This window comes from Candoia aspera, chromosome 2 (assembly GCF_035149785.1).
Source record: "Candoia aspera isolate rCanAsp1 chromosome 2, rCanAsp1.hap2, whole genome shotgun sequence".
In the NCBI taxonomy this organism is placed as follows: Eukaryota; Metazoa; Chordata; class Lepidosauria; order Squamata; family Boidae; genus Candoia; species Candoia aspera.
This window is the reverse complement of record NC_086154.1, coordinates 232,196,768-232,210,014: the sequence shown is the minus strand read 5'-3', so window position 1 is coordinate 232,210,014 and position 13,247 is coordinate 232,196,768. Positions and strand designations below refer to the sequence as shown.

Here is a 13,247-nt window from a genome sequence, read left to right as displayed (position 1 = left end):
CTGTTCCTTGAACTTTTTTCTATTAAATACTTCATCAACAGGTCTCATAATATTTCTAGTTCCATTTTAAAAAAGAGCTGAAATAATAAGCTCAATTAAATCAGAAAAATCACTAATGTCTACAGGTAAGACTGTGTAGGTAGGGCCATCTTCTCTGCTACAGTTTAAGTTATTCTTGATTTAGGAGTTCCAGCTATGATTGTCCTAACAACCATGACAATGATAGTTCATTGAAAGCTCATATATCATGTACAGAAATTACAATTCAGATATCACACATTTACTTCCCAAACTCAGTTCTAGAGAAGAACTGATAAAGTACAGACAGGGACAATTTTCATTATGCATGATTTTTTAAAATGAGCTTACAAAAATTTGCTGATGTCTTTGTAGGGGTGATGAAAATAATCTGAGATTTAAAAAAAAAACCAAATGTGGGGGGAAAAGCCAAAAATGAGCCTTGGAGAAACTGTGATGGTAGTTAGAAAAAACATGATTTAAAGAAGAAAATGTTAGATAAAATCTCAAATTAGCTCTGCCTTAGCTCCCTTGAATACAAGAGGGAGGGAGGGAGGGAAAGTGCTGTTAGACTTCGAAGATTCTGTTACTACAGCCTATATTAATAAAGAAGAGTTTCAGCATTTTTATGGTGGCCGTTTCCTGACCTAGCCTAAGTCGAAAGGCTGAGAGTAGCTGATTGTAGATCATGTATGATGAGCTTTGAAAATATGCAAATCTTTGCATGTTCAGGCTGATTCGATTCAACGTCTACACTCGGAAGAAACAGAAGAGGAGGAGGAGCATTTGGCCCACCTGCAAGAACACTGAAGACCAGCTTTCAAGTAGCTTAGTGGAGTTGTTTCATTAAGGCCAGCTTAACTTTCTGTATGAATTTAACAACTAGATAAGTGGCTACATATATTTGGCCAGACAGAGATCAGATATCATATTCTTATTCCACTGAAAGCATAATGCTGCACACTGAAGCGGGAAACTGATATATTTGGCAGAAAAGTTTATTTCTGCTGCCGTACAAGAACGTCTAAGTGTATCATCAGTAATACACTCAACTATCATTTGTTGTATGTAAGGATAATACCTAGATGTTTCCATGTCTCTTTTGGGGCTAGAGCCTCAGAAGATGAAATGCAAGTACTAATACTTGTGGTTATGAATTCTACGGCTGTCTGGAGGATGGAACAGGGTCCATGTCTTGCAGTGGGGCCTTTCACCTGTGACCGATTCCAAGCAGTGTTAATTATGGATGGATGAGTATATCATTTTCTCTTTGCAACTGCTTTTTCCTAAAAGATTCACAGGAGCTTCCTGAATTCTCATTCCAGCCTGAAGGGAAAACATGATCTGCTGACTAAAATCACACATATTTTATTCCTTTCCAGGCAGATTTTAATCCTAGTATCACAAAGTCAACAAGAAAATAAAAATAGTAAACAACAGTAGAAAAGAAAATTTGGGGCTTTTGTGTTTTGCTTAATATTTTAGACAGATGAGATTCCCAGGATTAAAAAGAGGGGAAAACAATTAAGTATTAGGAAAAAGGAGAAAGTTAGAAGAGAAATGTAAGAAGTCTAACGTAAAAAAGGTATGTATCTCTAACAAACTAATCAATTTTAGAAAAAAGACAACCAGAATGTTCCCTAGAGGTGAAGATGACTAAGCTTAGGCTCTCAAACTTAGGGCATATTGTCAGGAAAGACTGATCGCTTGAAAAGGACATCATGTTTGGTAAATTCGAGGGCCAGCGGAAAAGAGGAAGACCTTCAATGCGATGGATTGATACAATGACCACAATGATGGGTGCAAACATTGGAACAGTCGGGCATATGGCGCAAGACCAAACAGCATTTCGTTCTGTTATACATAGGGTCATAAACAACTCGACGGCAACTAACAACAACATCTCTCTCAAGATATAAACTTACACCTTAATTTTGAGAAGAGCAGGAAAGGAAAAATGAAGAACTTTTTTCCAGAGACAAAGTAGCAAAGTTTTATAATTCCTGCAATTAATAACCACTCTCATCAAGAAAAAGGCAAATCGGAGAACCAGGTAGTCCTCGCTTAATGACCATTCATTTAAAGATGGTTCAGAGATATGACAGGGCTAAAAGAAGTTACTTACGACCAGTCCTCAAAGTTACGACTGTTGCACCCCCCCTGTCACGTGATCATGATTTGGGTGCTTGGCAACCGGCTGGCATTTACAACCAGTTGCAGCGTCTTACAGTCACGTGATCATGATTTGCAACATTCCCAGCCAGCTTCTGACAAGCCAAATCAACAGGGAACCATTGATTTGCATAACGACTGCTGCAATTCGCTTAACGACCACAGTAAAATGGTCGTAAAATGGGTCTGGTCATGTGATGCCTCACTTAACAACCACAATGCCTATTCCAAATGTGGTCATTAAGCAAGGACTAGCTAAATGCAACTTGGTTAGTCCACTAAATTTCATAGGTTCTAGCATAATTCCATGAACAGAAATGACTGGGTTTGAACAACATACTAAGCTAAAATGTGGTTACTTATTTTGTGTTTTTGAGTACTGTGAGAACCTATATTTTGATTTAGCATGCTGTGTGAACCAGACCATTGTATTAAACCATACAAGGCATATTTCATAGCACATTAAGTAAACACAGTACTTTCATTGTTAAACCTGGTTTAAAGATTTATCAGGTTGTATAAATCACTAAATGAGGCTGTTCCACTGACCCTTGCAAAACAACTGAAGAAGTTAGTGCTCATTTGTAGTAGAAAATCCACAGTTAAATACATAGAGCAATCAATAAAAAGAGCACAGAACAATTCATGTACTGGAAACAAAGTCCTACAGGCAGGAAAGATCATGAGAAGTAGATAGTTGAGAGATAAATTATTTACCTCTAATTATGGTACTGCAGCTTGAACACATGAGGTTAAACTCCATAGTAAGCTGCAAGGCGCTCTTTTAGAGGAACAGGAAACTGGTCAGAGAAACGCCTCCAATTTTCATCTCCAACTTGATTTTTAAATCCATGAAGGATCTGAAAATTAACTGAAAGTTAACTTTTTTCAAAGACAGATTACATATGCAAAATAAATTAGTTAGTTATGAATTAAAGGCAGAGTGCCCTAATATTAGGGACTTGTAAATCCTCTGGAAGATACGTTTTAGAATGCATGAGACCACATACAAAACACCTCTTTTTGAATTGTTAAAGCATACAGATCTTTTTCCAGACTCCGGTAGCTGTTTGGAAGCTGCTCTTAGTTATTCTTGCATGAATATGGAAATAGAGCCACTCTGCTTTACGTATATTATAACAAACTAACAGCAAAGACATAACAGTATATTTGTAATATAATGTAATGTCAACATGAAAAATAGAGAAAAGGGACAGAAACAGGACAATTCCAAAAAATAGTAACTAATTGTCCATTTATCAAAAATAAATGAAACAAACTTAAATGTTGACAAACAACACATTCTAACAATCCATTTTTTAAAATCATATTGTCCTTACTCATGACACATATGGACACTTCCCTCTTTTTAATAGTCCATGCCCCAAAGTCCACAATTCTTGATCTTTTTATGAATCTCAAATCCTGGGGTTTTAGCAAGAAGCCATGCACAACTATTGTCCAGAATCATATTAACATAATTTTAGCTAAAGTTATAGCAGTAATAGGACAAGTCAAAACCATATGAGTTAGTGTCCAACTTCTAAATTCTATCCCCAACAGCAACAAAATGGCAATCAAAACTTACTAAACATTCTCTGAAGTGACAATATATATGAAAAATGTTTTGTTCTACTTTATTGCATTTTAGGATCTAAGACCATTATTCCAGAAGTTGCATAAATAGTCAGGTTCATTATCTTTATAAAAAAATATTATTGGCTAAGAAACATAAACTCCAACCATTGTTGAAGTCTAGTTATAAGCATAATGTAGTTCCCCATTATTTTAATTAGGCTGATCCTGAAATGTAAGCTTTTTAATGGTAAAAGAGTAAAAGTTATATTAGTATGCCAATATTTTCCATATATAACTTACAGCACTAAGAACAAGTATTAAAATTGATTCCAACACCAGCAAGGATTCAAATGCTTGCCAAAATTTCAGAGATAAATAGATAAATAAACAAGGGGATCCGAACACAATTTAAAACCCCAATCCATACATTTATCAGAATTACTGCTGTGAACATTGGGTTAAATTTAGAGTAATGAGGTAGGATACCAAATTGATATTTCTGCCCTATCATTAAATCATATCATTTTATGCTGGGCCCCTCATTGCAATTCCTTTATTTTCAGAATTTATAATATTATAGGCAAGAGGATGTAAAGCCAGATTAAAAAGAAAAGGAGAAATAGAGAGCAACAATTATTAATTCTTTTACAAGTATTAATTACTTGTCGTTTAGGGACATATCAATCCAAAGTACAAAACTTTATGAAAACCCAAAGTATGTCAAAACCTGCCTCTAAACTTCCAAGAAACTGTATTAAATGTTTTCGGCATCTATAGAAATAGTAGCTGTTTAATTTGTCTACTGAGGGCTAAAAAAGATTAATTTAAAATCTGAAATGTAAAATTGTTAGAACTTTGCATGACCCTGTATAAATCTAGCCTCAACTACATTAACAACAGGTCAAAGCAGTTGTTAAGACGTTAGCATCCTTATTTATCAAGAAAACAGTTCTATAACTAGAACACATAGTAGGATCTTTCCATGATTAGGGCATAATGAAGCATGTATCCCATCATATATTGATGAAGAATTGTAATTATAACATTTTGAATAAAATATTAAGAACTGTTAATTAATAGATCTAGATTCTGTATACATTTGTCTATGTATATTCTGAACAAATGGTAAAAGTATTTCAATGCGTAATAGCTGGTTTTCATATGTTCTTCTTAGCAATAGGATAAAACCACAATGTCTTGGAATGATGAACACGGAGGAAGAATTATTTTCCTCTGAACTTAGATTAACCTCTTTTGTATAAATATACAATTCCTCCAAGCTCTTCAATATGGAAGACAAGAGTAATAATGGAATCTTTTATTTAACTGTCCTAATGTGTCCAGGAAATGTGAGGGACTTTCTGGCTAACAAGCCATGACAGTCCCATAGAAAGAAAAAATGAAAGGAAAGGAAAAGTTCAAGAAAAAAAATGAAGAGAAATGGAGACAAAAAGTAAACAGGACCTCTTACCAAAACAGGTAGCACCAAGGAACTGGCAGGAAAGTGCTGCTTGCTGCCACCTAGAGCTATAAAAGAAACATTCTTTGGTCCTGCCTACTGGTACAATGGGAAAAGCAACCAAGATAAGGAAATCTTTTAGCCACAGTGGGGAAAAAAATAATGGAATCATCCCTAATTATAGTTCCACACAAAGAAATTATGTACAGCGTACATAATTGCGTATTACCAGAATACAGTGGTTTGGTACCAAACAAAACACTCCTTCTCACACTTTTTAAAATAATATACTCCTTTGAAAAAAGTTATTACCTTACAGAACATGTCTCGGAGATCATCTTTTGGGCTAATCCATGATGCAACAGCATCACAAAAAAATATAAAGTCCTGCAAATGTTTATAGAAATTGTAAATTAGAATTGTCCACTTACAAATGAACAGAAATGCAATAAATTATTTCAAAAATAAGCCTATATTCTTCTGCCTCACAATTCCAAATACCAGAAATACATTCCAAATAAAATGCAATTATCTTTCATACTGATATCTTATATGCTTAGAATTTTCCCTTTTCGAAACTTTAGTCAGCTTATATATATTTGCTTCTTGGTTAATCAATCATATTTGATTATGCAAATATTCAAAGAGGTATTTTCTTAGTATTACAGATTTCAGTTTGTGGAACTCTTATTCTTCCTGAACAATTAAACAGTTTCCTAGAGACATGGAAACACCAAGTTCCTCTGCTTGCTAATAAGGCTTGCCCCTTTCAGTTCTTTGCAGGAAGAAGAAATACAGAAAAGCTCATGATCATGGTATCTCCCCTGCCAGGTAACGCATTTCAATGTACTTTTTTTTTTTGGTAATTCTGGTCTGTGACTGTAATAATAAAGATTGGTAGAAAAGCTCCTTTGTATGAACAATCTGCTTCTTTTCTTCAAAGAGTGGGATAATGGAATCCATACAATATTTTTCATCAGGATAAATAGCTGGATTTAATTTAGAATGTGCATTAATAGTTCATGGTAGGAAAAGTGTGCTGTTGCTGTCTGAGGCATTTGATCTAGAAGTAAGTTCCACTGACATCAAACCAATACAAATGCAATTGCTCTACTCTATTTACCTGAAAAGAAGATAGGAGGAGGAGTTTGTCTTGTTCCTACTCCCAAAAGAATGACTTTGGAAGTGGGACTGAGTGAAAACGCTGGAACATGCATGAAATCCATGGACTGAGAACCTCTTCTATATGTGGACATTGCTATCAGCGAGTGAGAATGAAGCGCTGATCATGGGCGCTCTACTTGTCTGCCTCATTTCAGGTGCTCACCTTCTATGGTTAGGAAATTCTTCCTCTGCTTTCCCTTGTACAGGAGATTTTTGCAGAATTTTTTGATGACTGAACAAGATTAGGTCATAAGCATACCTACCTGGAGAAAAAGCCACTGAACTCAACATGACTTACTGCTGACATGACTTACTGATGCTTGCAGTCTAAATTAACTGATATTTGCAGAGTCTGAGTAATTGATGCCTACTGAGCTTTCTGCAATTAGTCCCTCCCTTCTCTTTTCTTTCTTTCCCTACCCACCATCATCTCCATCTCCATTTTTTCTCTACTTCTCCTTCTCTCCTAAAGCTACAACTTCCTTTCACTGCATCTCCATCTTCTTCATCTCCATTTTCATTATTTCTCCTAGGAGGAAGGAGGGGGACATGCAGGAATGTGTGCATACTTATATGTGAATATTTATGAGAGACACAGAATGGTTTGTGAATGAGAAAAAACTGCGTACAATAGTGTAACAGGGGAATCAATTTTACAAATAGACTGCCTTATTTTACAGGTAATATTAATTAGTGCTTATTAATTCAAGTAATACCAATTTATTTTTTGGTTGTCCCACAGTTCTTTTTTGCAATGTAACCTCTGGCCAGCATCCACATAGTCATATATTCGTATACACACAGACACACACAGACACAATACATATGCACGCACTAACAATGGTTTCAGCTGGAATTGACAACCTGAAGCTGACAAAATAGGAAAGTTGGGCAACTGTACAGAATTTCTGGAAGACTGGCTTAAATTTCGGATTTATTTATTTATTTTTCAAATTTTGCTACTGCCCATCTCCCCCAAAGAGGGACTCTGGGCAGTTTTACTCTTGACAGTAATCACTGTCCTCCTTTCAAGCTAATATAGTATTTAGAACTGATTTTATTTTCCCTTTTGGCCTAGTTCAGATAATGCCCACAATTTCTCTCACTTTAAAAAGGCAACTGGGGGAAAGGAGATTTGGATCATGGATCTGGTGTATATAAACTATTACTAATGATTATCTCCTTAAGTTACCGGTGGGGGGCGGGGGGGCAGAGAAAAAAGGATGACTTTTAGTTCCCTTAATGTATCAGTTACATTAGAGAAGATATGACTAACAGAGTTACTGGAAAGAGGTTAGACACACACCTTTCCCTTCTTCATAGCCCCAAAGCAACTATTCCCACATCCTGAAGAAGTGGGGAGTTCTGACCATCAGCATGTCACATACTTGTCTATCTATTACTGTTTAAATTCCAATTTTCTCTCTATGTAATTAGGCCACAAAAATTTAAAAACAGTTCCTGGCTATAAGAAAGTTTTAATAATCAGTGGCCAAGCCAAAAAGCTAAAGCCAAAATATTTTGCAATGCCCAACTTATAATGGAACATAAAAGTCTGATAATAAGACTTATTATTAATAAGTTATTAAATAATTTTAAGAATATCATTCCTATTACATATAAAAGGAGTTGGATATTTATTTGCTGATAACCTTCTTTTAAAAGAGAATTATGTAAACATGCAGCATATGTAAGATCTAGCGTCTTTATTAAGTAGAGAACTTGCTATAAAAGAATTTTAAAACTTCAAGCACCGTCCTCATGTTGAAGATTTTAAAATAAAGCATATTTGGAACCTGACTATTGCAAGTAACAGCATGGCAGAGACTGTTTTCATTTTACACAATTAACACAATTTTCATTGATTTATACAGTTTAGATACTCTTAGATTTTTCTTAATACAGGTAGTCCTCCAATAGCAACTGCCTTATACAGTGACCGTTCAGTTACAACGGTGATGAAAAAGTAACTTTGTGACCAATCCTTGCATTTATGGCCTTCACAGGTCTGTAAAGCAAAGGACAGCTGAGGATCGTAAGCACAGTCGCAGTTTCACTTAGTGACTGCTTCACTTAACACCAAGTTGCTGGTCCCAGTTGCTAAACTAGGGCTACCTGTACCTTTATATTTGGGGACAGATCAACAGTCACAGAAGCAGCAGCCTACCGATACATATTGTATTTTGTCGGTTAATACCATTTTTTAAGAGTTAAATCTTAGTTCTCTATCAAAATTCCAGAACTGAGTTGCAGGACTCAAGAATTTATTTTTAATTTAGGATGTTGCCTTCCAGTGTTGCCACTGTACTTAGCTCATTAAAAAAAATAAATTTGTAACTGCAGAAGTAAAGAGATGTTTTAGTTTCCTTTCTTATCAAGACCAATGCAAGACTTACTTGGACTACTCCACTAGGGTTGACAGTAATCATGGTACAAATCCCACGGAACGCAGAATCTTTTTCCTCATTGTCTCTTATGTTTCGCAGAGAGGTGCACCTAATACAATAAAGAACCAAGCTTTAGTTTTGTTTTTGTTTTTAATTTAAATTTTAATAGTATTTGATGGAATAAGTGTCACAGTGAAAAAACCTTAAAGACTAAGCAACATAAATGTAATTAATCTTACATACTTTCTACATTACTTTTGTGTATATTAAGTCCTATTTAAATCCCTAAGGGTTGTCAATATTAAATCAGCTATTTTCCTGAACTGCACAGCTGACATTGAACGTGACCTGTATTCCATTAAATACTTCTATTAATATAAATTTTATATATATATATATATATATGAATGAGAGTGTCTGTCACTAAAAGCAGTATATACTGCACCAATATAAAGTTTATGATGTACCAGTAACATGACATCTTTAACGTGTTACAGCAGCAAGCAAGCAATTTGGTACAAATCTAGAAACATGTATCTCAAACAGCAAGTCAAATTGCAAATGATTTGAAGTAATGTAATGCGGTGTTTAATGTTTTACGCTATTTGCATGCATATTATCATTCTGGTGGATTTTAAATGCTTTTAATAATCAAGCTTTGACACATCAAGCATGTGACAATCTTATCCCATGCATCAATTAGTTGTTAGCCACAACATGAAATATATACACAACAGTACTGCTAAAATCCTCACAAACCTGATAGGACAAGATTAGTCACATGGTTGGCAATGATTAAGAATAGTGATATTTGTAACCAACTGAAAAGTATATCTAGAAGTGAGAATAGAGGAAAGAAAGGAAGAAAGAAAGAAAGTGAAGAAAAATGAATAAAAAAAAGATTGAATAATACACACCAGGGTCTTATAAACTGCTGTAGCATGGGGGCCACCTCTTGAGGACAAACGTAACCAAGACGACCAATTGTTATTGCTAAGGTAACGCAATCACGGTTATACACCACCAAACGCCAACCAAGACATGAGCAAATGAGGGGGGAAGGAGAAAAATAAAGAAAAAACAACAAATAACTCAGAAACAGAAACCAACAGAACCTGTGTATGATAATAAACATAAGATTTCACCAGTGCTGTTCATTACCACCCCTAAAAATAAGGGGCAGCAACATGTGGCATACTGTTTGGCAGAGGGCAGGGAAATAAAGGAAAAAGGAATTAAGCCAATGAGAGAACACCAAAATTATGATTAAAATCAAAAGATTAGTTTAGCTCAATATTTTAATACTGTTTAATCTGTGACTATTTCTATTCAGGGCATTTCAAACATGTCTGTTAACATTAATGAATCTTTCCGTGTAATATTTCAAATTAAAATTTAAAGGGATAAATATTCATTTTAAAATCCAAATATATAGCATTAGATCAGAGGTGATTAAAGTCATTTCATAATGCTAATTATTTTATTATTTAAAACTAAATTTAACAGGAAAGAGGGCAATACACATATAGCTTCTCACAGTTAAGATCTGTGTTTTATTTGATATTATTACATCATTTATCACTGTTAAGAAGTGTTTCAAAACTAAAGATCTGACAAAATGTAAAAATAATTTTAATGCTCTGCTTAAACATTTTCAGGTCTTAAGTATGAAAATTTGCCTCGAGATTGGCCATAAACCTGTTTTAATGGTGTTCTCTCAGCTCACAGAGCAATTCTTCAGAAAAGGGAAAGTGTGGGTATGTTTAAGGATTATTTGAAGCAAACTACATGAATACTAAAATCCAGCAGATTTGTATGAAGCAGAGAAGCCTATGCTTAAAAGACATTATGCAACACTCCAGAACAGGCATTTGTGTGAACAAATCTCATGAACACATGCAGTAAAGCTGATGATGCTCTTTTTCACTGTTAGATTTGGTGTAGGATATACCAACACTATAAAAGACAAACTTCTATGTAAGACTATAGGGCTAAAATTAAATATTCAGCTTTGTTTATTTTAAAATCACGCTGTTCATGAAACTTTGATATTAATAATCAAGTTGTTTTTTTTCCTTCAAAAAACCAGATTGGATAAACTTCTTTAGAGTAACATTGCTCAAAATTTATATACTGGCTGAGAAGAAGTGTATGTCACGTATCTTATGTTTAACAGGTATTTTTACTTTGTGTAATACTATGTTGTGCCAGCATAACTAAATCTATGAATTTTGTATTGTGATTTCAGATATTCTATTATTCTAGCAGAATATCCCACAACAAATCTAATGTGCAACACATTCAACATTTATTTATAGTATATAGTATGTCTGGGGTATCCATTTTAGAAAATTTAAGTGTAATTTTCAGGAAAATGATTTCCTTTAACTTCTGCATTTTATTAAAAGAAACCCAGTGCACCAAAGATGGTTTAAAATGGGCATAGTTTTCATTCCCTGTAATGGCTTGGAAGATTTCTTTCATTCTGAAGGATTGTTCCAAAAGATTAAATTATTAGCAAACTCTTTCTGGATAGCACAATACTTCTAAGATGTGAAATCACAAGTATAATTCATTTTCATTACAGAAGTAAATGTACTGCTACACTGCATTTTTCCATTATACATTTTAACAAGCATACGTAGAATGAAACTTGACCCACATCCTTAAAAGTCAGGGAAAAAAAATCAATGTCTAAACTGAAACTGATAACCATTTATTTCTATAACAGATTATGACTTTAAATGTACATTTATAGTCTTGCTATCAGACTACAGCGCAGACATGGATAGCTACAAAGATAAGCAGAATTTTCTGGAGTACTGGAGAATTTGTTAAAAATATGTTCCACAAGTACAGGACAAGGATCAATTCCATTTTAGAGCCTCCTTCAATTCTAATGCCATAACATACATCAACCAAATAGCGTATGTTTGCACAATGTATAATGTCCAGCCACTCAGATCTGTTTGGCTTCATCCTGTTGTCCGTTATAATTATGAAGCCTCAAAAGTAAGCTACATGCAAAGAACTGACAATTTACCTCGTATAAAAAGAAGTCAACCAAATTACTTTAAGTGTAAGTGTAACCAGATTTTAGTAATTTAGCTAAAATTTCTGAGATCTTACACCCTGTTACAAAACAACCTTACTGGAAGGGAGATTTCTGGACAACCTCATCCAAAGTATTGATAGTTTCATTCCAGCACGACAAGGAAAAACAAATTTGTTCTTTCTTAATGCAAAACAAATACCTTCCCATTAGTCTCAATTGTAGGGAATTCATTACCCTAGCTCCAAGTTTGCGCCAAACCTACTACTCATTTGGGAACGCTCTTGAAAACTTGTTCATTAATGGAAGATCCCTCCCCCACCAACACATTTCCAGAACATCTCATTTGCTCAATTATAGAATCCCAACATCAGAGAAGCAAAAGCCATTGAAGCTGATTAATTAATTTGGGAGGACTTGTTTATTAAACAAACTGGATTGAAAAAGATCTAAAGTTCCTCTTGTGTTTATCACCAATGAAATTTCCCTACAATCTTGAATAATATATTTTAAAAGAGCTATCTACATAACTTCAGTTACTGAAAACAGTTCAGTTGTAGGGTACCTGTGTTTTCTAACAAAGTCTTTGGTGTGTTGGGTCTGTTAATGATTTCTACAAGCTGGTGCAAGACCATAGGGATATAAGGCTGCATCTCTATACCTAGAAAAAACAACACACAAAGAATTCGTTAAAATATGCTTTTCATTATGGGCATATTAACATAGCTGACAGAATTTATAACTGGCTACAAGACCAAAGAAAAGTCTATTCAATTGAAAATTCAAACTAGCATTAAAAAAACAAGCCAATCTCACCCATCTGAATAGAAATTTCTCCAATTGCCCATGTGGCATTGTTACACACAGAAATGAACTCTGGGTTTAGGTTGGTTCCCAAAATTGGCATGAAATCAGCTGAAAAGAACAAAATAAGCCTTGTCATCAAAATTCCTCCTCTGCTTGAACTTAACATAAAACTTCAGCATAATACAGTTTTAGCAGAAAGCTCTCTTGAGCAGTTGGCACTTTGACCCCCCCCCCCATATTTATAAAGCCACCCCCCCACCAAAAAAGTTCAGAATCAGAACTGGAAAGTCTATTGCAAACATAACTGAATATATTAAAATTAATCTCCCTTCCAGACAAGGGGCTTCTTTTAAGAATCTAAGGGACATGTGGCTATTTTTGTCATAGGAAACTGTTTTTTAACACATGCAACAGCAGTTTCTGAAGTGCAGCAAGCACAGTATTTATTAGGCTCTAGCCAGAAGCATGGTAGTAGGTGAAAATTCTAAATCTGATCAAAATAGGTATTTAGGAACCACCAAGTAGCAATCCAACAGGAAATATAAGCTTTTGGACATGAGAGAACAGGGTAAACACTGAGATTTAAATATTAATCACCATTAATGGCAAT

At 34.6% G+C, this 13,247-nt stretch overlaps 1 protein-coding gene across 2 annotated transcripts in view; it reads right to left on the bottom strand.

Annotated features, from left to right (window-relative positions):
* Positions 1-13,247, bottom strand: part of TNPO1 (transportin 1) — a 58,663-nt gene that overhangs the window by 5,165 nt on the left and 40,251 nt on the right. Inside the window, exons 19-24 of one of the 2 annotated variants that reach the window (XM_063295502.1) lie at positions 12,647-12,745; positions 12,396-12,491; positions 9,696-9,771; positions 8,788-8,887; positions 5,540-5,614; positions 2,908-3,050 (exon numbers count right to left, since the gene is read on the bottom strand). In XM_063295502.1, the coding sequence (XP_063151572.1) occupies positions 2,943-3,050; positions 5,540-5,614; positions 8,788-8,887; positions 9,696-9,771; positions 12,396-12,491; positions 12,647-12,745 (554 nt within the window). In that variant the 3' untranslated portion in view covers positions 2,908-2,942. Of the gene's footprint in view, positions 1-2,907; positions 3,051-5,539; positions 5,615-8,787; positions 8,888-9,695; positions 9,772-12,395; positions 12,492-12,646; positions 12,746-13,247 lie in introns of those variants that run through there. The other variant, XR_010067345.1, reaches the window with a different exon arrangement.